The sequence below is a fragment of the Pseudonaja textilis genome, chromosome 8 (assembly GCF_049901715.1).
Source record: "Pseudonaja textilis isolate UNSWEBS1 chromosome 8, rPseTex1.2, whole genome shotgun sequence".
Classification (NCBI taxonomy): domain Eukaryota; kingdom Metazoa; phylum Chordata; class Lepidosauria; order Squamata; family Elapidae; genus Pseudonaja; species Pseudonaja textilis.
Genome location: NC_141997.1, coordinates 51,828,215 through 51,850,388, shown reverse-complemented (window position 1 = coordinate 51,850,388; position 22,174 = coordinate 51,828,215). Strand labels below are relative to the sequence as shown.

The 22,174-nt window shown below is 45.2% G+C and overlaps 1 protein-coding gene across 4 annotated transcripts in view; it reads right to left on the bottom strand.

Annotated features, from left to right (window-relative positions):
* Positions 1-888: 888 nt before the first annotated feature.
* The window catches only part of FGFRL1 (fibroblast growth factor receptor like 1), a 163,638-nt gene continuing 142,352 nt past the window's right edge, over positions 889-22,174 (bottom strand). For all 4 annotated transcript variants that reach the window (XM_087938077.1, XM_087938078.1, XM_087938080.1 and 1 more), the window contains exons 5-7: positions 16,912-17,196; positions 11,335-11,688; positions 889-6,841 (exon numbers count right to left, since the gene is read on the bottom strand). In XM_087938077.1, coding sequence (XP_087794203.1) covers positions 6,432-6,841; positions 11,335-11,688; positions 16,912-17,196 — 1,049 coding nt within the window. In that variant the 3' untranslated portion in view covers positions 889-6,431. The remainder of the gene's footprint in view (positions 6,842-11,334; positions 11,689-16,911; positions 17,197-22,174) is intronic.

Genomic DNA, 22,174 nt, shown 5'->3' with positions numbered 1-22,174 from the left:
CAACATTTCCATGTTATTACCAGTAATGTGAGCTGGATTAGATGTTCCTCAGGCGTCCAAAAACCAAGAAGTCATATCCTTATTTGGCTTGAGAAAAGTGAGCAAGGAATAAAGAAATCGTTTCTGGAATAGAAGTCTCTTCCTGCACTCTCCCTACCCCCAGCCCATATTTTTAAAAGGCTGTGAGTATCTGTTACTACACAAAGTTACACCCACATTCTATTTGTGTGAATTCCCAAAATCCTTCCATTCCACAATGAACGCACAATGAATAATCTGATGGATTCTAAAGTGCTAATTTTTTTACTTTGTTTAACCATGGATCCGGTATGCTACTGGTTTGGCCCGGTTCAGTCAAACCGGTAGCAAAAATTCCAATTGGTTCAGCTGAACCGGTAGTTAAAAACAACTCTGAGGATCAGCTGAGAGGATAAATAAGAGAAAAGCACAGGATCGGCCCTCCCATCCACCCCTGCGCTTTTCTCTTCTTTATCCTCTCAGCTGATTGGTCCTCAGCTGGTGTGGGGCAAGCTGTGTGTACGCATTAGGTGCACGTGTGTTAGGTGCATGCACACGCCCACGATCAATGAACCGGTAGTGGAACAGGTCAGATCCCACTGCTGCACGGTTCACTTGTGTCACGTAAAACAGTGGTAGGAAATCCATTGTAAAGTTGTAGCAGCCATTGTGAAGTTGTAGCTGCCATTTTGACTTTTTTAACCATCCTGCCCCCAGGTACCTCCTGATTCCAGTCATTAGTTTTAAATGGTGCCACAATAACATTTTCATAATAGACTGCATATGTAAATCAGTGCCATCTTTTCTTTATATCTGTATTTCCATTCCTTCTGATTTTCTATTATGTCTTTAATAAATTGCACAATTCAGTTACTTCGCATTTTCTTTTAATTTTCAGTTCTTCAATAAAGCTCTCATCTCAAATACAGGATTTTCAAAACAAACGTAAGAGACACTCAGGCATAGACACTACATTCATTTTTAGGATCCAGGCCCTGTTGACAAGGAATTTATGACTGAAGTTGGATTTTACTCTTAATACTACTTTTGTAGCTCAACTGTAATCAAGTTCTTATCTCCATTACAGATGCCACCAACTTTTAGCAGTTTTCTGGGTCTGTAAAACAGTTGTAAGCTGTTAAAATAAATGATGGCACAACTGTTGTTTTGTTTTGTCACTTCTGGTGAGCAACAGACCAGACCAATTATGCTATTATGCCACAAAAAGAAGGATAGAATTCTTGGTCAACTCTGTAGACATTCTTGTCAACTCTGGAACCAATCTCCAAAGGGAAAAAGCCAACTATTTTGGGGAACACAATCTATGTGTGAAAAAGATCAGCTCAAATTCTGCATTTCAGCTTAATTCAGTGAAATGCATTCCTTGGTAGCTCAGAAATAAGAATGGAGTACTCAACATCTACAAAACAAATGATAAATTCACTTCTTGTTTTGCTTTGAATTATGGGGTTATTTCTGAGGAACAATGCAGACTACCAAGCTCCATGTAAACTGGAAGGATGAAAGTCAATTTAGGAATATTTGTTGCCCCTACTGGCTAAATTATAAACTCTGGAAAACAGGCATCCTTGGTGGCCACTGAGATGTTCACCTGATTTTTTTTAGGTGACCATCTTCAAAACAGAGAATTCCTCTTAGGCAAACCTTGATGGAATTAAGGTAATATGGAATTATTAAAACAGAACAGCCAATCAAAAGTATTCTAGAACTCTTCCCCACTTAGAATAAGAGAAGATACATGAAAATAAAAACTGGCACACCAAAATATTTACAGGCTGTGTTAATATGCTTAAACCTGGTTGACTGATAAAGTTAACCATTTTCTTGATTTGAATGATAAATTGAACCTTGGACTAAAAATAGATTGTATTAGTCAAGAAACAACTATTTAATGTAGAATAACAATAACCAAGCCTGTATTTCTTAGGTAAATTCAGTAAAGGGCATCCTTGACCAAGCTGCAAAAATCTAAGCGACCACAAGATGGCAAGAAAGAGATAAGAAGTTTATGTACAGGGCTCCTGCCATCCAGTGGTCAGTTCAATCTTTGCAGCCCAGAAATTAAGCTATGACACCCTAAGATTAAGATGATCTGAGAGGTTATTTTATCCAGATATATCGAAAGGAAAAAGGTTGATGATAAGGTTGATGAAACGAACAGTCAGTCCATTCATAAAATCCTTCTTCTTCTCCTTCTCCCTTTCCTCCTCCTCCTCCTCCCCCCTCCTCCCCCTTCCTTCCTTCCTTTCTTCTCAAAATCTTGCCAAGTTCTCCAACAAGCTTTCCTTTTTTTTTTACAAGCCCTCTGGAGTAAGTTTTCAATCGAGTTTTTCCCTTTCAAAGCATAAAGGTTGATTTTTATTCAACCTTCTTGGAATAAGGTTTTAATTTAGACCATCCTCGGAGCTAAGAAAAATTGCCATAAGTGATTGCAATAATTTGAAAAAGACCAATTTTAAATCACCGTCAACTCAAGGTCATCACTTTGAAAGGTATGAAGACTTGCTCAGGCAGTGTGTGAATAAAATTTATTTATTATTCCATCCATCAATCACACCTTCATCATGGTTCTGCATACGTTAACAAAAATTGCATAGTTGTTACTTTCATTACTTTCAGTGGATTGCTCTGAATAGCTAACAATTTAATGCTCATTTATTCTTATATTTCTGACCTTACTATGAACATGTGGGTGCACCTCTGTTTCTTCCATGCTTTGGTGCTTTCTAAACTGACACAGTGATTAACAGAGCAAGCAAAACTGTGCTTTTTCCATATGAACTTTAAGTTGTCAACCCTAACAGCCTAAAAGACGTTCAGGAGGCGTATATGCAAAATACTTTGCTCATAACCCATAACCCACTGCCCTGCTCTTCTGAGCTGAAATAAAGCTCTCCAGCACTAGGGTTGTAAAGGACTCTTGGAAAATCGCTTAGAAGCAGACCCCAAACTGATCAGGGGGTCTCCAACCTTGGCAACTTTAAGATTAGTGGACTTCAACTCCCAGAATTCTTCAGCCAGCTTTGTTGAAGTCCACAAGTCTTAAAAGTTGCCAAGGTTGGAGACTCCCTGATCTAGAGGAAATCGTATTTCCCCAGCAATAAAATACTTCTGAAAGGCAAATTGAAGTGCTACTTTGAAAAAGATGAGAAGTGAATGTGGCATTTTGCCTCTCTACATAACTATCAGGTAGGAATTCTGTAGCACAGCAGCATTTCGTTTAATAATTCCTCATACATCACCATAAAATTCGGGTTTATCCAACACGGTTGGAGTAAATTCTGAAAAACATACTATCTGCCATCATAGAACAGAAAAGAATAGGGTTGGAAGGGACCTTGGAGGTCTTCTAGTCCAGCCCCCTGCCCTTGGCAGATCCTATACAATTCCAGAGAAGTGGCTAATCAATCTCTTCTTCAAAATCTCAAGCGATGAAATTCTGTAGAGAAGCTCCGGGAGTCGTGAATGCTTCATCACTGGAGGCCTAGGGAGATTCTCCATCCTCCAGGTCTTGGTTGTCCCAAGGTGCTTTTCTCAGGAGGCAACCGGACTTCCTGGTTTTTCTTTGAAGACGTTTCACTTCTCATCCAAGAAGCTTCTTCAGCTCTGACCGGGTGGTGGGGAAGGGAAGGATTTAGATTCCTTGCAGACAGCTGGTCATTTGCATCCTTTTAGAGAGAGTTGTTGAGGCCACTTGGAGGTTGCTTCCCTCTCAAAGGATGCAAATCAGTGGTAGGATTCCAATCATTTAAGGGTTCTCTGCCCTAATGATTTCTTCCAACAACCAATTTACTAAACTACTCAGAAAGTTAACAACTGATTCTCCCGAAGTGGTGAGAGCTGGTTGAATCCCACAACTGATGCAAATGACCAGCTGTCTGCAAGGAATATAAATCCTTCCAATTCTCCACCATCCAGTCAGACCCGAAGAAGCTTCTTGGATTAGAAGTGAAACATCTTCAAAAGGAAACAAAACAAGAAAGTCCAGCTGCCTCCTGAAAATATGCACCTTTGGGACGCCAGTGATGAAAAACAATAGAATACAATGGTAGCATTCTTCATCTAGATTTAGGTGAAATCTTAATATTCCTCTTAATTTGATATTCTTCGGTGTGAGACATCGAATAACTGAAAGCTCATGAGTGAAATCCTTTGACACCAGTTATGACCTCGCCCTTGAAAATTTTGGCTCTGGCCATATTGCCAACATAGGGTTATTTCATTTAAAACAGTGGTCCCCAACCTTTTTTGTGCAGCGGCCCGGTACCAGCATCACAAAATCATCCGCGGCCCGGTACCAGCATCAGCATGCATGGCAAGATGAGCCGAGTGACCGGCCAGCCAGCCGTCCCCTGCTTCTCCCCGCCACCTTCAACTCCTCCTTTGTACCTGTGTCGATGGGCTCCGCGACGGTCACTCGGCTCGCCTTGCCATGCGTGCTGAAAGAATCCTCACGCCTTAGTTTTGTTCAAAGCCGCCCCCCCCCTCCAATGAAACTATGGCGCGAGGATTCTTTCAGCACCCAAATGCCGCTTTCTACCCGGAAAAGCTCACCGGAAGCACTTTTTCATCAAAACAAGATGGCGGCGCCCAGCAAACCGACGGCCCGGTAGAAATTGTTTCACGGACCGGTCCCGGTCCCCGGACCGGTGGTTGGGGACCCCTGATTTAAAAGACCCTCTTGGTTCTGTCTCTGCTTGCTTGCTGATCATACTAGAAGACAAACAATGGCTTCTTGGAAGAAAACAACAACTCCAACTTTCGTTGAACCAACAAGAATATTGCCTAGAAAGTGGTGAGCAATCGCCACTAATGAGGCCACTAATTCTGGTGACTTCTGAAGGATAAACCATGAGCTGTGACGTGGCATTAAGCCCTCCCTCTGTGTACTTGTTTCCCAATGATGCCCGCAAATAAAAAAGGGGCGGAGCTCACATCCCAATGTTGCAACGTGGTTTATCCCCTTGAAGGATGACGCTAACATCATGGGCCCTCATTGTAGCTTTGCCTGGGAACACAGGATGCCCAAGAGCCTATTAAACATTATTTTCCTCGTATTTTACAGCCCACCATTCACAGCAACCTGGGGGATGGTGGGGGGGGCGGTGAGTTAAAAATAAACCACGGTTGAAGGATAGGGATAGAAATGCTTACTTTGGAAGAAAATATACATTTTACAAAATAAATTAAATATACACGATTTCCGCTTAAACTCTATATAGAATTTGTTTTTTTAAACTTTATGTTTTCTTTCTTTCTTTTCTTTCTCTTTCTTTCTTTTCTTTCTTTCTTTTTTAACTGAATCTGCCTCGACTCCATTTTAATGTGGTCACATTTTGCCTGTTTCTTCCCTCAGAACTGAAGTGAAATATGCCTGAATTTAGCAAGACGCATCTTCTCTTTCTCCTCTCTCTCTCTCTCCCCTTGCAAGTCATGTTACAGAAATGAATTTGTTCCTGAGAAAGAGGACATTCTGTTGGTTTTGAGACATTTCAGCTTATTATGTGACAGCTTATGTCACGAAGAGGTTTTTCTGCTGTAATCCATGAAAATTGGATGTGGAGGGCTTACAGCTCAGGTAAGGGAAGAATACTAGGCTGGGGTGGGAACATGGAGGACCTCAGAACCCCCAAGATGTTGGCCTTCCTTGACATGGTGGCTTGAAGCAGGAGACCAAGGCCCATGCCTATTGAAGGCGTCCATCTTGGCTTTTGTGAACCCCCCATATCCCTGCAGGCCACCCTCACACTAAATTCCCCAAAAAGTCAGCAGTTCTAGTTCATCATCATCATCATCATTTATCAAATCAGCTTGATCATAATTAAATATAAATATAAAAGTGAGCTATATATTGTTCTTCATTTGGGAGGGGGCCAAGGGTGGGCTTTCCATGGTTTTGCAGGAAGACTTTCTAGAGATTGAGGAGTTTGGTTATTGCTAACTTATAAGGCAGCCTTTCTTGGCTTCACAACTTTGGAACGCACTGCCCCACAAACACACGCACACACGCAACACACAACACACACACACACACACACTCATCCATCCATCCGTCTTCTTGGTAAGGCCACTCAAATGCTTCCCTTTGGGCATTGGCACTTTGGCGTTGTGCTGCTTGCTTGAAGGAGAAACGGGGTTGGGTTGAATCGTCTTCTTGTACAGTTAGCAGGCATCTGAACCAGCTTTTATCCAAGATAAAGCGGGCTCCTTAAAGGAAGCCATCTGGGAATTCCTTCATTACTCCTGGGTCACAGTAACAACACACCCTGAACAAGACACCGTGTTTTGTTGGGTTGGGTTGGGGTATTTTGTCCCACGTCCCCGGCAGTTTCCGCTGATCCAAAGAGAATCCTCGTTTCCTTGTCACACAATGTTCCAAAATGGCGGCCTTTTTAACACGGGTAATGGATGTGCTGGTGTTGGTGTACCTTGCCTTCCACGTGTGAATGGGTGTGTGTGTGGATGTCCGTATAAATCTTAGGGTACATTTTGGAAGCCGCACTGGAAGACAGGACTGGCCCTTGGGTCAGCAAGTGTTGCTGCTGGGCTACATATTCCTCATAGTTCATGGAGGACAAGCAGTCTTTATCGGAGACCTGGGTTGTGCAAACTCGGTCTCGGGGCTGTGTCCTGTGTCCTGGAGGGGCAGCTGGAGGAGAACATGGCTTCTTCTTGGTTTGGCAAAGCCAGAGGACAATCGTCCCAAAGATGAAGACAGCGCCAGCTGGGATCCCAATGATGACAGGCCATGGTAGGTTGCTGGCCGAAGAAGGGGCCATCGGTTGGCTTGGGGACTTGGGGTCTGTGTGATAGGAAGAACAAAAAAGGGGGGAGAAGAAGAAGAATTAGAACCAGGCCAGGAAATGTCACAGTAGCCAGCTGGTGTTGGGCCTCCACCTCCCTGAATGGTCTCTTATTTTGGCCTCTTTCTTTAAGCCATTTCAAAGCAGGCACTGAGATGGCACTGAAGAACTTGAACATATTCAAATATTTTACTAGTTGATACAAAATATACAGTACAGAAGAACAAAGAAAAAATGAAAATAAGGGGAGGAGAAGGGGAAGGGGAAAGGGGAAAAAGAAGAAAACCATTGACTTCTGATTCCTTTTGGTTCAGTAGAACAGGGGTCTCCATCCTTGGCCACTTTAAGACTCGTGGACTTCAACTCCCAGAATTCCTCAGCCGGCAGACCAGGGGTCTCTCACCTTGGCCACTTTAAGATTGTGGACTTCAAGTCCCAGAATTCCTCAGGAGTTGAAGTCCACAAGTCTTAAAGTTGCCAAGGTTGGAGACCCCTGCAGTAGAATAAGGTACTAACAAAAGAACCCCTCAATTTTTTAAATTTTATATAAGAATATATACTAGCCATTTTTTAAACAACAAACCTATCTAAACAGCAAAACCTAACATCAAAGTTTCATTTCTCCCCCACCCCCACTTCAAGCACAAAGTACAGATGTGGTTTCCAAGTAGAAACAACATTAATTTGTGCTGTTTTCTTTAAACAAAGAATTTTACCATCTCTGCTAACTCCATTCATCCGTTGTGGGAATCAAAATATCCTTCTATTTTTGAAGGATTTAGAAGAATAACTGGGAAACCAGAGAAATGAACTGGAATTATCTGATCAGGACAAATGCCACTTAGCTTAATGCGTCACCAAGTGGTTTTTTTTCATGGGCATTTGTAAAGGCAAAACTGCCAACCGGGGGCAACCAGTTCTCTGCTCAGTTGCTGGGTGGGCGTGGACATGGCCATGGTGGGCGTGGCCTAGTCAGCCTCCTGTCGCCCAGTGGAGGGGCTGTTTTCGCTCTCCGCGGGCTCCAGAGGCTTCCTTTTCCCCCTCCAAGAGGGGGGAAATGGTCTCCCCTGGGGTCCAAAGACCCTCCAGAGCCCAGAAATGGGCCCATTTCTGGCCTCCTGGAAGTTTTTCACCCTCCCCAGTCTCCAGAGGCTTTCCTTCAGTCTCTGGGAAGGGAAAAACGGGCTCCCCTGGGCTCCAGAGGCTTTCCAGAGGCAGGAAATGGGTCCTTTTTTCACCCTTCCTGAGCCTCCACGTGGTCTCTGTACTTACCTGGCATCCAAAATGGACCACATGGGGACTCCTGGGAGGGGAGGAGTGGGCAGGGTGAGCCAGGGGTGTGATTTACTGGTTCACCGAACCAGCAATTAAAAATAATAAAATGAGTTACCGGTTCGCCTGAACCAGGGTGAACCGGGAGCAGCCCACTCCTGCTGCCAACCTTTCTGGAGTAGTTGTGGAGACACACCAAGGTGCACCAAAGTCTTCACACACAAAAGAATGTTTCATGTATTCTGAACTCAAGGGAAACCACCTGGTTCAGTCAGTATTGTTTCAAGGTCAGAAGAAAACATATCTTACATGCAAACCGGAATCCCAAACCTACAACAGTAATTTGTTGGGTTTGCGGTTGAGAGGGGAAGCTCCTTTAACCCTTTCTTTGCCTTACACTTCTCCTTACACTAAATACAATCAAGTCTATTCTAAATATTTTTGCTGGTCATAACTACACTCTTTGGAACCTATGGAAGAAAAACATCTGGTTGTGTTACTTAGAACAAGAAACAGGTAAGGAAAGGAAGGGTTAAGTCTCTTTTTCAGTCCAAACAAATCTAGGCCTCTTTTCACCAAATGAGATGATTGTTCAAGGCCACACACAGGGGCTTGTGTGCAATTTGTAGTTTGGCCCTACAGCCTTGGTCCCAGTCAAAGCAGAATCAGAATCAGACGGACACCGGATTTCTATGTACAATCCACCTCAGTTCTCAGAGCCCAGAGATACAAAAATGTTCCCATTATATTCTCCCCCCCGTCCCTCATGTATGGAGGAAACTGTCTTTACATCTAGAGGGGTTGATAGCCAGATCAGAGGTAGATAGCCAGATGTTATTCCATGAGGTTCAAAGCCTTTGCCATCATTTGATCCAAGGATCTGGATCACTCCTGCCTTGGTGCACTATATATAGGTAAAGATTCCCCTGCCACATATGTGCTAGTCATTTCTGGCTCTAGGGGGGGTGCTCATCTCTGTTACGAAGCCAAAGAAGAGCCAGTGCTGTCCAAAGACGTCTCCGTGGTCATGTGGCCGCCATGACTAAATGTCGAAGGCACACGGAACGTTGCTACCTTCCCACCAAAGGGGTGCCTATTTTTCTACTTGCATTTTTTACATGTTTTCGAACTGCTAGGTTGGCAGAAGCTGGGACAAGTAACGGGGGCTCACTCAATTACGCGGCACTAGGGATTTGAACTGCCGAACTGCCGACCTTTCTGATTGACAAGTTCAGCATCTACATATATAGTCATTTAAAGTGTGATGGTTCATTAGTTCAATTCCTAGTATTCTGGTTTGAACTCCCCAGAATAATGCCTGACTACCACCTCCGAGGAGTCACAGTAAGGCTTAAACAGATTGGGTGGTTACCCCTGGTGGTCATGGTAACTGATAACATATTTCAGGGTTGAAATGAGGGGTCCTGAGGATGTTATCCAGTTTGGGTAATGAAACATCTGTAAGATAAGCCACCAAGCTCAGAGAGCACCAAGGACCCCCGATAATCCATTGCTAGAACTTTCTCAATGACTCATTTTGGTCTGGGTAGGAGGTTGTGTGTAGACAACAAAGTTAACTTGCACTCCAAAACATGGCCTTTTTGTCCAGGTGTTGAATCAAAGCAATGCTTTTGTTTTCGTATGCTAAGCTTGTAGGACACATCTAGGATCAAATCGATCAGGATAAAAATCCAACCAGGTATTAATCTTGGGAGCTAACAAAATGGGATTCAGTCCCAAAGACAATTAAAGTACAATCTCTGCAAATTTCAACTTGAAATAAATTATAAAAAGTGTGTCTTTCAAATACAAGAAGGGCCTTCCTATTCAGAAAGCGATTTGAGCATTTGCTATAAAAATTTGCACACAAAACAGCTGGGCACGTCGACCCATCTGTAATTTTCTTTTTAAGCAAGTAGATGCTGAGATGGGCCAGGCTCAGCTTGATCTACTCATTTCAAACAGTAGTTAGTTTCCAATTCCTGTCCTAAAGAAGATGAATAAGTACTTTCCATTTCTCAGTTACAGGTTTGGTAAGAAGCATTTTTCAAGATAAAAGTGTGGCGGCTGAAAATTTAGGTGCCTTTAGCTGTCCTCAATATTAGCTAGTGGGAATGTTAGCCAATGTTGACATGAGTGAAGTTGATTTGGATACGGGAGAGTATACGCTTCGAGCCCAAAATTCGGTTGTAAAAGCAACAGCCCTGAGCAGAAGAAATAACTCCATCAGGGGTGTCAAACTCAAGTCCTGTGGGCCAGATCTGGCCCATGATGTGGTTGGATCCAGCCTGTGCAGCCATTCTGGATGTCATGTCCTAGTTGGAGTCTGATTCTGAGGGGGAGATTGAGCAATGGGAGTGAGGCTCTAGTGAGTGTGGAAGAAAGAGGGAAGGACACAGACCGGCTGGGCATTCAGAGGAAGATCCAGGCCCACCCCCTCTTCATCCTAGGCCATGCAGGGAAGAACAGAGAAGAGAGCAACATGGCTTATGAGAAAGAAGAAGGCCTGATCCCTTTCATTAGTTGCAGCTGAGAAAATAGGATATAAGTGGGGGCGTTTGCACACAAGTCCTTCTGGAAGCAAAGCACAGCTTATCTGGGTTTTGGTATCCTCCCAACTGTGGGTGCTGCATTATCTTGTGGAAGTCTGCAATTTATCATCCTGGCCTGCCCGTGTTAATTACTTCAGTGTGGTTTGTGTTGATTTTTTTAAATTTCTAATTATCTTTACTCTGGGTTCGGACTGCATTTCTTTCCTTCGTAGACTGTTTTTGGAAGAGTTTGATACCTAGCCAAGGATAATTGGACATTGGGGGCCAAGTTGGAGGCATTAAAGGGAATTTATTCTACTTTTGTGACTTTGTTATTTTTGTGTCACACCCCTTTGGGTCATCACACTGGAAATGGTAAGGAGCCAACCCGTGTCAGTTCGGCCAGGCCTAACCAATCCTGGTGTGCATGCATGCACACAGGAGGTGGACAGACACTCATACAGGCCCAGCCCACGCCATCCCGGCAGGCGCACATGTGCATGGGAGGCAGCCGGGATGGCGGGGGCAGTGCCTGCATGCACAGGCAACCACTGACTCCTCCCCCCTGCCATTGACCTACAGAGGACAACTACAATGCTGATCCAACCCACAAATAAATCAAGTTTGACATCCCCGAACTCCATAGAAGAAAAGAGTCAATGGTGAATAGATCGTAAGAAACATCTCACCTGGTAACACGGTAAGAAATGCACTTCGGAAGCTGTACCCCATGGTGTTTGCCCCTAGGCAGATGTACATGCCGGCATCTTCTTCCTTGGCGCGCGCGATCATAAGTTTGTTCAGGTAGGAGCCATCCGGACGAGACCAAACATCTCCAGTGGGTAGCACCACAAACTTCTGCCCGCCGACATCGATGGTGGAATTGTATCTGCTCTCCGTGCCGTACTCCACTCTCTTCAACCACTGGATCACCGGTTTCACGTCACTCCTCACCTTACACTGGAATGAAGTTGTTCCTCCATAGTCCACAGTTGTGTTCACAGGGTGCGTCCCGGTAAGAATGGGTTTGGATCGTGTCCTCTCTAGAAATAAACGCAAATGTTCTATTCATTAAGAGAGATCTAAACCTTGCATATGATACAGAATACAGGATAACAGTGTTGGAAGGGACCTCGGAGGTCATCTAACCCAACCCCCGCCTTGAGCAAAGAGATCTTATGCCAAATGGTTGTCCAACCATTTCCCTTCCTGAAAACCTCCAGGGATGGATCACCCACAACTTCTAGATGCAGGCCATTCCACTGATGAATTGCTCTCAGTGCCAGCGTTTAGTCCTTCTCTAAATGCTAAAGAAGCCAAAGGGATCCAGAAACAAAAAAAAAGAATCCTCAAGGCTTGTTAATCTTCTGTAGGATCAATTAATCGAATCATGTCAGGGTGATGATTTAAGAGCTGACCAGCTGCTACGATGATGTAATGCTGGGAATGAGTCAGCAAGGTTTTGGGGCTGATGTCACTTTAAGAGCCTATATTAAGAAGAGGCCCTGTTGGGGTTTATCTCTCTCTCCCTGTGTGCTTCCGTGCTGTAACTGCCGATTGCGGTTTGTTTGACGTCTGACTAAAGCACACGTGTATATATATATATTCTTTGTAGATAAAACCACTATTTAAAATACAAGCCTCTGTTTACTATATTTGCTCCTGGGTTGTCTCACGCAGCCACACTGTGCGCACTCTGACAAATCAACACAATCCTTTCTAAATTAGAAGCTAGTATCATTTGATTTTTTTTAAAAAACACACAGCAACTTTTAACTGGCATCTGCATAACCAACCTGTCTTTCTCTCCCCTGCCTCATGCATTTAATGAGAAGAATTGTAGTTCACACAATTTCATATTTCTTAATTTTTTTAAAAAAATCTATTAATCCCACCGATTCTTACTCGGCAGCAAGACTGATGGCAAATTCAAGATGGACTTGCTGGTGAAAATAGTTCTGCTTCCTGCATATTTGGTAGGGGGAGTTCCCTCAGGGACCATAGTTCACCTGATATTTGAAACGAAAACCAGAAGAGATCTACTGAGAAGAATTGCAGGGCCATTGCAGCAGTGGGGGGTTTCAAAAAATTCTCCTACCATTTCGGTGAGTGCGCACAAAGCATTTGCTAATGACCTTCTCCAGCAATCCCTGTGTGGGAAACAGCTGGTGTAGGGCAATTCACTGTGTGGCGCCAATTAGCTGAGCTTGAAAAACAAGGTATAAAGTACAGCCTAGAGCCCGGATGGGCAGGTGAGCCAAACAGCTGATCGTTGGAGCAAACTGAACTGGTTCGCTCTCAGTTGATCCTCGGAGCTACCGGATCACCCAAACCTGGCCGAACCGGTAGCACACCGCCCCTGCCTTGCTGTAAAACAGGGGTCCCCAACCACCGGTCCCCGGACCGGTACCGGTCTGTGGAACAATTTCTACCAGGCCGCCGGTTTGCTGGGCGCCGCCATCTTGTTTTGATGAAAAAGTGCTTCCGGTGAGCTTTTCCGGGTAGAAAGCGGCGTTTGGGTGCTGAAAGAATCCTCGCGCCTTAGTTTCATTGAGGGGGGGGTTGGCTTTGAACAAAACTAAGGCGTGAGGATTCTTTCAGCACGCATGGCAAGGCGAGCCGAGCGACCGCGAAGCCCACTGACACAGGTACAAAGGAGGAGTTGAAGGTGGCGGGGAGATGTGGGGGATGGCTGGCTGGCCGGTCGCTCGGCTCATCTTGCCATGCGTGCTGATGCCGGTACCAGGCCGCGGATGATTTTGTGATGCCGGTACCAGGCCGTGGCACAAAAAAGGTTGGGGACCACTGCTGTAAAGAACACAGATCATAAGATGTAGCCTGTCAACTACACCAAAATGAACACAGAAAAAGTGAGAGTCAACTCTGGGAAAAGCCACATTTTGACAGGAAGGTGAACCAGACAAGAGCCCAGCAGCTCAGACCAAAAAAAAACCCCAAACACACAAACAGCCAGAACATTGGACAATAAATCTCTTCTGTATCCCTTAGGATACACAGAGGGTAATCAGCCTTCAAATCTCCTTAATAGCAAAAATCTGGCCCGATATATGCCTCTTTCTGGAAAGGTTTGAACAAAAAGACTGCTATCCTTCTCTCTCTCTCTGGAAAGGATCGAAAGATAAATGGGAAGAGCAGAGCTGTGACCGACGCCCGCCTGGTTTCGATGAAGGAGGAAAATGCTACATGCTACATCCTACACGGAGCTGAGATTTGATTCATTTCCTTGTTTCGGCTCCTGGTTTTAATGCAAACACATGTTTTCACTGCTCCGCACAGCTGCAGTCTTGATCAGTCCCAGATGTGGGATGGTCTTGTATCATCGATTCACAACGGGGATCCCTTTGCATGTGCTTTTCATTCACATTTTTTTTCCATGTAGCTGAAAAAGCAGAGCCTTTGATGGGGCTGCTTTAAGTCTTCTGATCGGAGTGGCTGGCCTTGGAGAAGAACGTACGGGCAGTCCTTGAATTGCCAACATCTGTTTAAGGACCGTTCAATGTTACAACAGGAAGGGAAAAAAAGAGACGTATGGCCATTTTGTACACTTACGACCGTTGCAGTTTCCCCATGTCATCACTCTGCTAAACAACTAATTCCCACAACATTGTCAAACTACCTAATAGGTATGCATTACTATTATCCTTCTCATTTTTCCTGTTACCTATTCCTGGTTTTAGGATTATAACTTTGTTGCTTGTATCTTATGATTTATATTCATTGTTTTATTTAGTACCCTAGTTTGATTTATGTTGATGGCTTATTTGCTATCCTATGACTGTCCCTGAGTGTTGCATCTTACGGTTTATGATGAATGTATTTTTATGATGATGATCATGATTTATCACTTGGTGCTTGTATGTACACCCAGAGCTTCTGCACCGGAGACAAATTCTTTGTGTCCCATCACACTTGGACAAGAAAGAATTATATTTTCTTCTCTTCTCTTCTCTTCTCTCCTCTCCTTTCTTCTCCCATCCTTTCTTCTCTTCTCTTCTCATCCCCTCCCCTCCTATCTTCTTCTTCTTCCTCCTCTTCCTCCTCCTCTTCTTCTTCTTCTTCTTCTTCTTCTTCTTCTTCTTCTTCTTCTTCTTCTTCTTCTTCTTCTTCTTCTTCTTCTTCTTCTTCTCCTATCCCTTCCCTTCCATTTTCCCTTCCCTTCTCTTCCTCTTCCTCATTCTATTCTATATTCTATTTCTATTCTATTCTATTCTAACTCTGCTCTATTTTATTCATAGTCACGTGATCAAAATTTGGACCTTGGCAACTGGCTCCTATTTATGACTCTTGCAATCTCCTGAGGTCACGTGATCCCTTTTTTGTGACTTTCTGGCAAAGGAAAGTCAATGGGGAAACCACTTCACAACTGTGTTACTAACAATTGCAGTGTTTCCCTTAACAGCAAGAAAGGACAAACAATGGGGCAAAACTCACTTAACCACTGTCTCGCTTAGCAACCAAAATGTTGGCCTGAGTTGTGGTTTTTTGTCTTATCAACTTGTTAATCCTCTGCCTGTAGGTAGGCCTGCTCAAAAAGCAAAGACTTTGGTATCATCTCCTCACTTCTCATCCCTCCTTATCACCCATCTCCTCCCACTTGTGACTGTATGGGTGTAACTTTGTCGCTTGTATCCTTATGATTTATATTGACTGTTTCCTAGTAGGATTTGATTGCTTATTGTACCCTGTGACTATCTGTCGTATCTGATGATTCTTGACTCTTGATGAATGCATCTTTTCTTTTATGTACCCTGAGAGCATTTGCACCAAGACGAATTTCTTGTGTGTCCAATCACACTTGGCCAATAAAGTATTCTATTCTATTCTATTCTATTCTATTCTATTCTATTCTATTCTATTCTATTCTATTCTATTCTATTCATTTTCTACTCTAGTTTCTTTCTATCTATCCATCTATCTATATCTATCCACCTGTCTACTCATCTGTCTATCTATATGGACTGTTTCCTAGTATGATTCGATTGCTTCTTGTACCCTATGACTATCGCTAAGTGTTGTACCTCATGATTCTGGACTCTTCACGAATGTCTCTTTTCTTTTATGTACGTTAAGAGCATATGCACCAAGACAAATTCCTTGTGTGTCCAGTCACACCTGGCCAGTAAAAAAGAATCCTACTTCTAATTCTGTGTGATATATCGCAGCCCAAAGACAGTCATATCTACAAAGCAGGTCCATTTTGTTATAGCTTGAAAACTCCACTATGCTCTTTACATGTCAGGAATTGGGCTGAGTTTGAAATCTTTGGGTTCAGGATGACATCTGATCTCCCTCATCTTGTTCTCTCCAGAGGAGCTCCTCTTCCCTTGATGCTGGACTAACATGTTCAGGGGTTTTGTCAACCTGTTGAGTGACAATCTGTTGTTCTGACCCAGCTCATCAAAGAGGACAAACCCCCTGGAGTTGAAGCAATGATCCCTTTATTAGGAGCGCCAGCAGCCCCGGCAAAAAATTTCTCTCTCACCGCAGGCTAACAAGTCTGTCCAGCAGGGGAGATGAACAGTCATCTGACACACAGTGGTGGTATGCTACCGGTTCGAACCAGTTTGGACAAACCGACAGTAAAAAAAAAAAAACCCTCTGAGGATCAGCTGAGAGGAGGGGAAAAAGATCAGCTGAAAGGAAGGAAACAATATCAGCTGAGAGGAGAAAGAACAGAACGGTGCAGGATCGTCCCTGTACTTTCTTCTTCTTTGTCCTCTCAGCTGATTGGCGCTACAGGCGTCAGCTGGTGTGTGGAAAGCTGCGCACCCGATCAACGAACTAGAAGTGCAAGGGGTAGGATCCCACTGCTTCCGCCACACTTATTCCTCTCCACCCCCTGCCTTTTATCCCCAGAGCTCGGGTGGGGCTTCACTAGCAGCGGTGGCTCTTCTGTCCCAAGGACCAGCCCATAGATTTCCACTGCTCTCCTTTCCTCTGCTCTCTGCACATCTGGGCCTAGCTGTTCCTCCTCTTCCTCATCAGCCAACTCCAGACCCGGGAGCCATTGACTCTCCATCTGAGGGCTGACTGATGGCCCAGGCTTCGCCCACCCCCTTCGTTTTCTCTCTCTCTCTCTTTCTCTCTGACAGTTCCATTCCCTCTTCTACCGCGGAGCTCCCAGGTTGCCCTGATGCTGAGCCTGACTCCCATGTCTCCTCCTCCTCCTCTGATTTGGCTACTGGAAGGGCCAGCAGCCAACAGGCCACAACACCTGTCATGCCCAACTGTCAGTCAATACTTACGGATCACTTCAACTTTGTAAGTGGCGTTGATTTCACCCATCCTGTTAAAAACACGGCAGGTGTATTTCCCACTGTCCTCCGGCTTCAGGTTCTTTAAATTTAGCGTCCACCTCTTCCTCTTGCTCTCACCAATCTCCTGTGATGTGAGGGGCTTGTTGTCTTTTAGCCAGCTGATGTCCGGACGGGGGTTGCCACTGGCCACACATTTTAGTCGAATTGAACTTCCCACTGGACGGGCGATTACCCGTTGTCTCATCTTGGCCGGCTGGGTGAATCTTGGTCGAGCTATCAAGAGGAATAACAGAATTATTATTAGAGGATAAAGAGAAGCAAAGTGTAGGGGGGTGGACTAGAACAGTGGCCGCCAACCAATGGGCCGGGGACCACTGGTGGTCCATGAGAAAATTTGGGTGGTCCGCAGAGAAATTTCCCCCCCAAAGCAATGAATCCAGGCTGCACAGGAACACAAGGCTGTGACGCCCACATGGCCCGCAGGAACACAAGGCTTGCGTCGCTTGCATTGTGAACAACATGAGGGAGTGAGGAGAGGGGAGAAAGGGAGAAAGCGGGGAACTTGCCCCACTCACCCCACATGCCTGTCCTGTCCACCGGGCTGCTCCTTTCTGTTTCTTTCTTCTTCTGCTTTTGGCTGCACGCAAGGAAAGCAGCAAAAGTCTTTCTTTCTCTCCCCCAAACTCCACCAGAAATGAGGCTTTGGGACCCTACAACGTGTCCTGCTCCAAGAGGCTGCATCAGCAAAGACTCATTTCTGGCAGAGTTTGGGAGAGAGAAAGAGAGACTTCTGCTGCTTCTGCTGTTTTCCTTGCATGAAGCCAAAAGTCTCTCCTCTCTCTCTCTCTCCCCCTGAGAATGGAGCTGGAGACAGTATCCTGCCATCCAAAATAAAGAACGACCGATCGGTAGGAAAACAGGATGGGGGATATCCCTGCAGACTTTTGGGGGGATTTCCCCAGGGTTTCTGTTCTGTGGGATTTAAAACTATGAGTTCGGTGGACCCTGAGGACCAAAAGGTTGGAGATCCCTGGTCTAGGAGACCTCAAGGTCCCTTCCAACTCAGTTATTCTATTACAATCTTTTTATCCTGGAGGAAACGAATAACTTCTCTTCAATGCAGAGGACGAAGATAAGCCTATGTCGGTTTAACGTTCTGCTACTTTCAATTCCCCAGCATCGGTTGGAGTGACTGTTTCAGTCATTTAATGATAAGCCCACCTTCCAAGCAACCTTTCTGATCTCGTTCTGTCAGGATTCTAGTCTAGTTATTACCGGGTTGAGATGGCGTGGATTATCTTGAAGAAAACAAAGGAAACGCCATTTGCGTTGGCTTGATTAAACCTATCATCATCTATTTAGCGTGGCAGGCTAACGTTATCTGACTGTGGCACTTGCAGAATCTATTTTTCCCTAAGTGGCACCAGGGTTTGTGATGATGGAGGATTATTTTAGATTGTGAGCTTGGAAAGGGTGCCTTGAAGAGAGATGGCCGGATAGGCTGGAGTTAAGGTGTCAACTATATGCTGATAAATTCTTTTCATCAGGCTGAAGAGAAGCAGCTTCGTCTCAGCACTGCTGCCTGACAGCTCCGATGGGCCAGATCGGAGAAAATTCAGAAGAGACTGGACAGCCACTGGTCTCAAATTATATAGGGTCTCCTGCTTGAGCAGGGGGCTGGACTAGAAGACCTCCGGGGTCCTTTCCAACTCTGTTATTCTGTTATAAATGAAACTTATAACTTATTCCAGGGTCTGCCATGAAGAAGAGGGAGTCAAGCTATTCTCCAAAGCACCTGAAGACAAGAAACAATGGAACTAACCAAGGAGAGAAGCAACCTGGAATTAAGGAGAAACAGATAACAGATAATCAGAGTTGGAAGGGACCTTGTAGGTCATCTAGTCCAACCCACCGCCCAAGCAGGAGACCCTACACCATTTCTGACAGAGGGCAGTCCAGTCTCTTCTTGAAAGCCTCCAGTGATGAAGCTCCCACAACTTCTGAAGGCAACTTCTGTTCCATCGGTTGATTGTTCTCCCTGTCAGAAAGTTTCTCCTTATTTCCAGGTTGAATCTCTCCTTGGTCAGTTTCCATCCATCAAACCTCCTAACAGGGAGGACAATTAACCAGTGGAACAGAAGTTGCCTTCAGAAGTTGTGGGTGCTTCATCAGTGGAGGCTTTTAAGAAGAGACTGGACTGCCATTTGTCTGGAATGGTATAGAGTTTCCTATTTGAGCAAAGGGTTGGGCTAGAAGACCTCCGAAGTCCCTTCCAGCTCTATTCTGATTGATCGATACACTCACCTCTTGCTCGGTGGGTCGGTATCAAAGCAGAGGCTTTCATTCTTGGTTTTCACCCCGTTCCCTTCCCGATCAGCTCACTCCTCCCTTCTCTCTCTCTCTCTCTCTTTCTCTCTCTCTCTCTCTTTCTCTCTCTCTCTCTCACACACACACGGCCAACTTCATACTTCAAATGCATTTCAAGGTGTGGGGGGGGGGAATCCAGCTCCACGTCTCCTTTGCACTATCCCCCAAAAATGCTTTGAGCCCCAGGAAGAACAAATACCTCATATCTCCACCCAATCTCCATTTTCTGGGTCTGGGCCACCTCGGGAGATTTGATTTCAATCTCTTCTTCTTGCTTTGTGCCGAAAGGCTTCGCTCCGCGGCTTTCATGTGTAACCTAATGAAGGACCGAGCGGACAGCTGGAGTGACAAGTGTGACACCCTAGCTCTTTCGGGAAAGATGGGTGTGCAAATGTGTGTGGGGGTCTCCCCCCGTTTCCCCTCCCCCCCAATGATCTTGACAGGGGAGGCAGCAGAAACGCAGCACTCCAAGGTGGTCTGTCGTAAGCCCAATTTCTGCTGCTAAGCGAGACGGGGATCCCATGAATTTTGCCCCGTTTTACAATCTTTCTCGCCGCAGCTGTCAGGTTGGCAACACGGTGGTTCCGTGAACCTGGCTTACAAAAATGACAGTAAAAATACAACCCATATTAAGTTGTTGTGGTTGTTACTTGCAAAGTCGTGCCTGACCCATTGTGACCCCATGGACAACATTCCTCCAGGCCTTCCTGTCCTCCACCATCTTCTGGAGTCCATTGAAGCTCATGCCGACTGCTTCAGGGACGCCATCCAGCCTCCTCCTTCTCTGTCGTCCCCTTCTTCTTTTTTTGCCCTCCATCTTTCCCAAAATTCGGCTCTTCTCCAGGGAGTCCTTCCTTCCTTCTCACGAGGTGGCCAAAGTCTTTGAGTTTCCTCTTCAGGATCTGGCCTTCTAAAGAGCAGTCAGGGTTGATATCCTGTAAGAGTGACTGGTTGGATGGCCTTGCAGTCCAAGGGACTCGCGGGAGTCTCCTCCAGCACCAAAGTTCAAAGGCCTCCATTCTCTGGCGCTGCCCCTTCCTTATGGTCCAACATTCACAGCCATATATTCCAACTGGGAACACCAGAGCCTTGACCCCATGCACTTTGGTTGGCAGGGGGACGTCTCTGCTTTTGAGTAGGCTGTCTAGAGTTGACATAATTTTCTTCCCCAAGAGCAAGCGTCTTTTAATTTCCTGGCTGCAGTCTGCGGTGTTCTTGGAGCCACGACGAGACAGTAATCCACGAAGGAGCATATTAAGCAAGTTGGCCAATTAAAACTACCATCTTATTAGAAGACTACAGTTTAAGATTGATGGGGGAGACAGGAGCAATTAGAAGTCCTTGGTGGTCTCTGGGACTTGGTCGTGTTCTTACAGGCATTTCATTACCCAGCTAGGTAACATCACCAATGCTAGAAGGCTGTGGGGCCGATTCTCCTTTAACAGACTGACCAAGCAAGCCACTAGTATATAAAAAGAGAATAAACCCTTTTAGTACCAATGATGTTGCTTAGAGAGGCCCCGAGAGCAACCCTAAGCTAAAAATATGCTCCATTGGGATCACGCAGAGTGTCGTTACCCCTTTTTAAGGCCTTGGTAAGACCACACTTTGATTTCCATGATACCCAAAAGATGTTTGAGACTCTAGAAAGAGTGCCAAGAAGAACAACCAAGATGATTAGGGGACTGGGGAAATAAAACATATCAAGAACAGTTGCAGGAACTGGGTATGTTTAGTCTAAGGAAGAGAAGAACTGGGGGGACATGATAGCAATATCTCAGGGGCTTGCAAATTTTGAAAGCCAGTGAGAAAACTCTCGGTATACTACATCGGAGCCCTATATGAGAGTGAATGAAGCTTGTCATTCATCTAGGCCTGCCCCCCCGCCCAGATCTGCTGGGAGGTTGAAACACAAGCAAACAAACTCTGAATGTCCGTGGAGATTCTCCAACGATCCAGCTCATAGTTGTCCCAAAGGTGCCTTTTTTTTTCAAGAGGCAACTAGACTTCCTTGTTTCTTCTTTTGAAGACGTTTCCCTTCGTTTGCCTCCTTTTCGAGGGTCCTTGAGGCCACTTGGAGCTTTGCCTCTGTCCTCAGCGTCCCCCGAGTAGCGCAAATGCCTTCTTGGAACTGCCGAAAGGACCGTGCGGTAGACTTTCCAGGGACAATGTCTAGGGAGCGTCTCCGTCCTCCAGGTCATGGTTGTCCCAGAGGGGCTTTCTCAAGAGGCAACAGGACTTTCTTGGTTTTTCTTCGAAGACTTTTCGCTTCTTCTTCTTCTTCAAGAAGCTTCTTCAACTCTGAAGCTTCTTGGAAGAGAAAGGAAACGTCTTCAAAGAAAAACCAAGAAAGTCCCGTTGCCTCTTGAGAAAGCACCTCTGGGAGGCCTTCTTCTTCTGAACGGGTAGGAAAATTCTCAGGTTTCCATTTGCTCCCTAAGAATAGAAGAGCTGCTTTTCCTGCTCCTGGGAGAACAATCAGACTTCACCAGCGCCCTCTGAACTCCCTCCATCTTCATCCCTGTCTCAAGCCTTTAGTTTAGTCATTGTCTCTCTCTCTCTCATTCTCTCTCTCTCTCTCACGCACACACAGCCTTTTAAAAACCAGGAGGTAAGACTATATCTCTATAGCTGACCCCTTTCCTTTCTTTCTCCCTCTGAAATGGGTTAAGTGATTTACTTTCCCCTTGAAAGCTGCTCTCTGTTCTTTGGTGTGATACACTGAAACCAGATCTCCAGTTAAACCGTTGTGAAATGTCTCTCTTTCAAAAGGGGGGGAAGAGGAAGGTAAGAAAGGAAGAGAAAGACAATTACAGGAGAGAAGGGAGGGAGGCAGGCAGAGAGAGAGAGAGACAGGGAGGGAGGGAAAGAAAGAGGGAGAAAA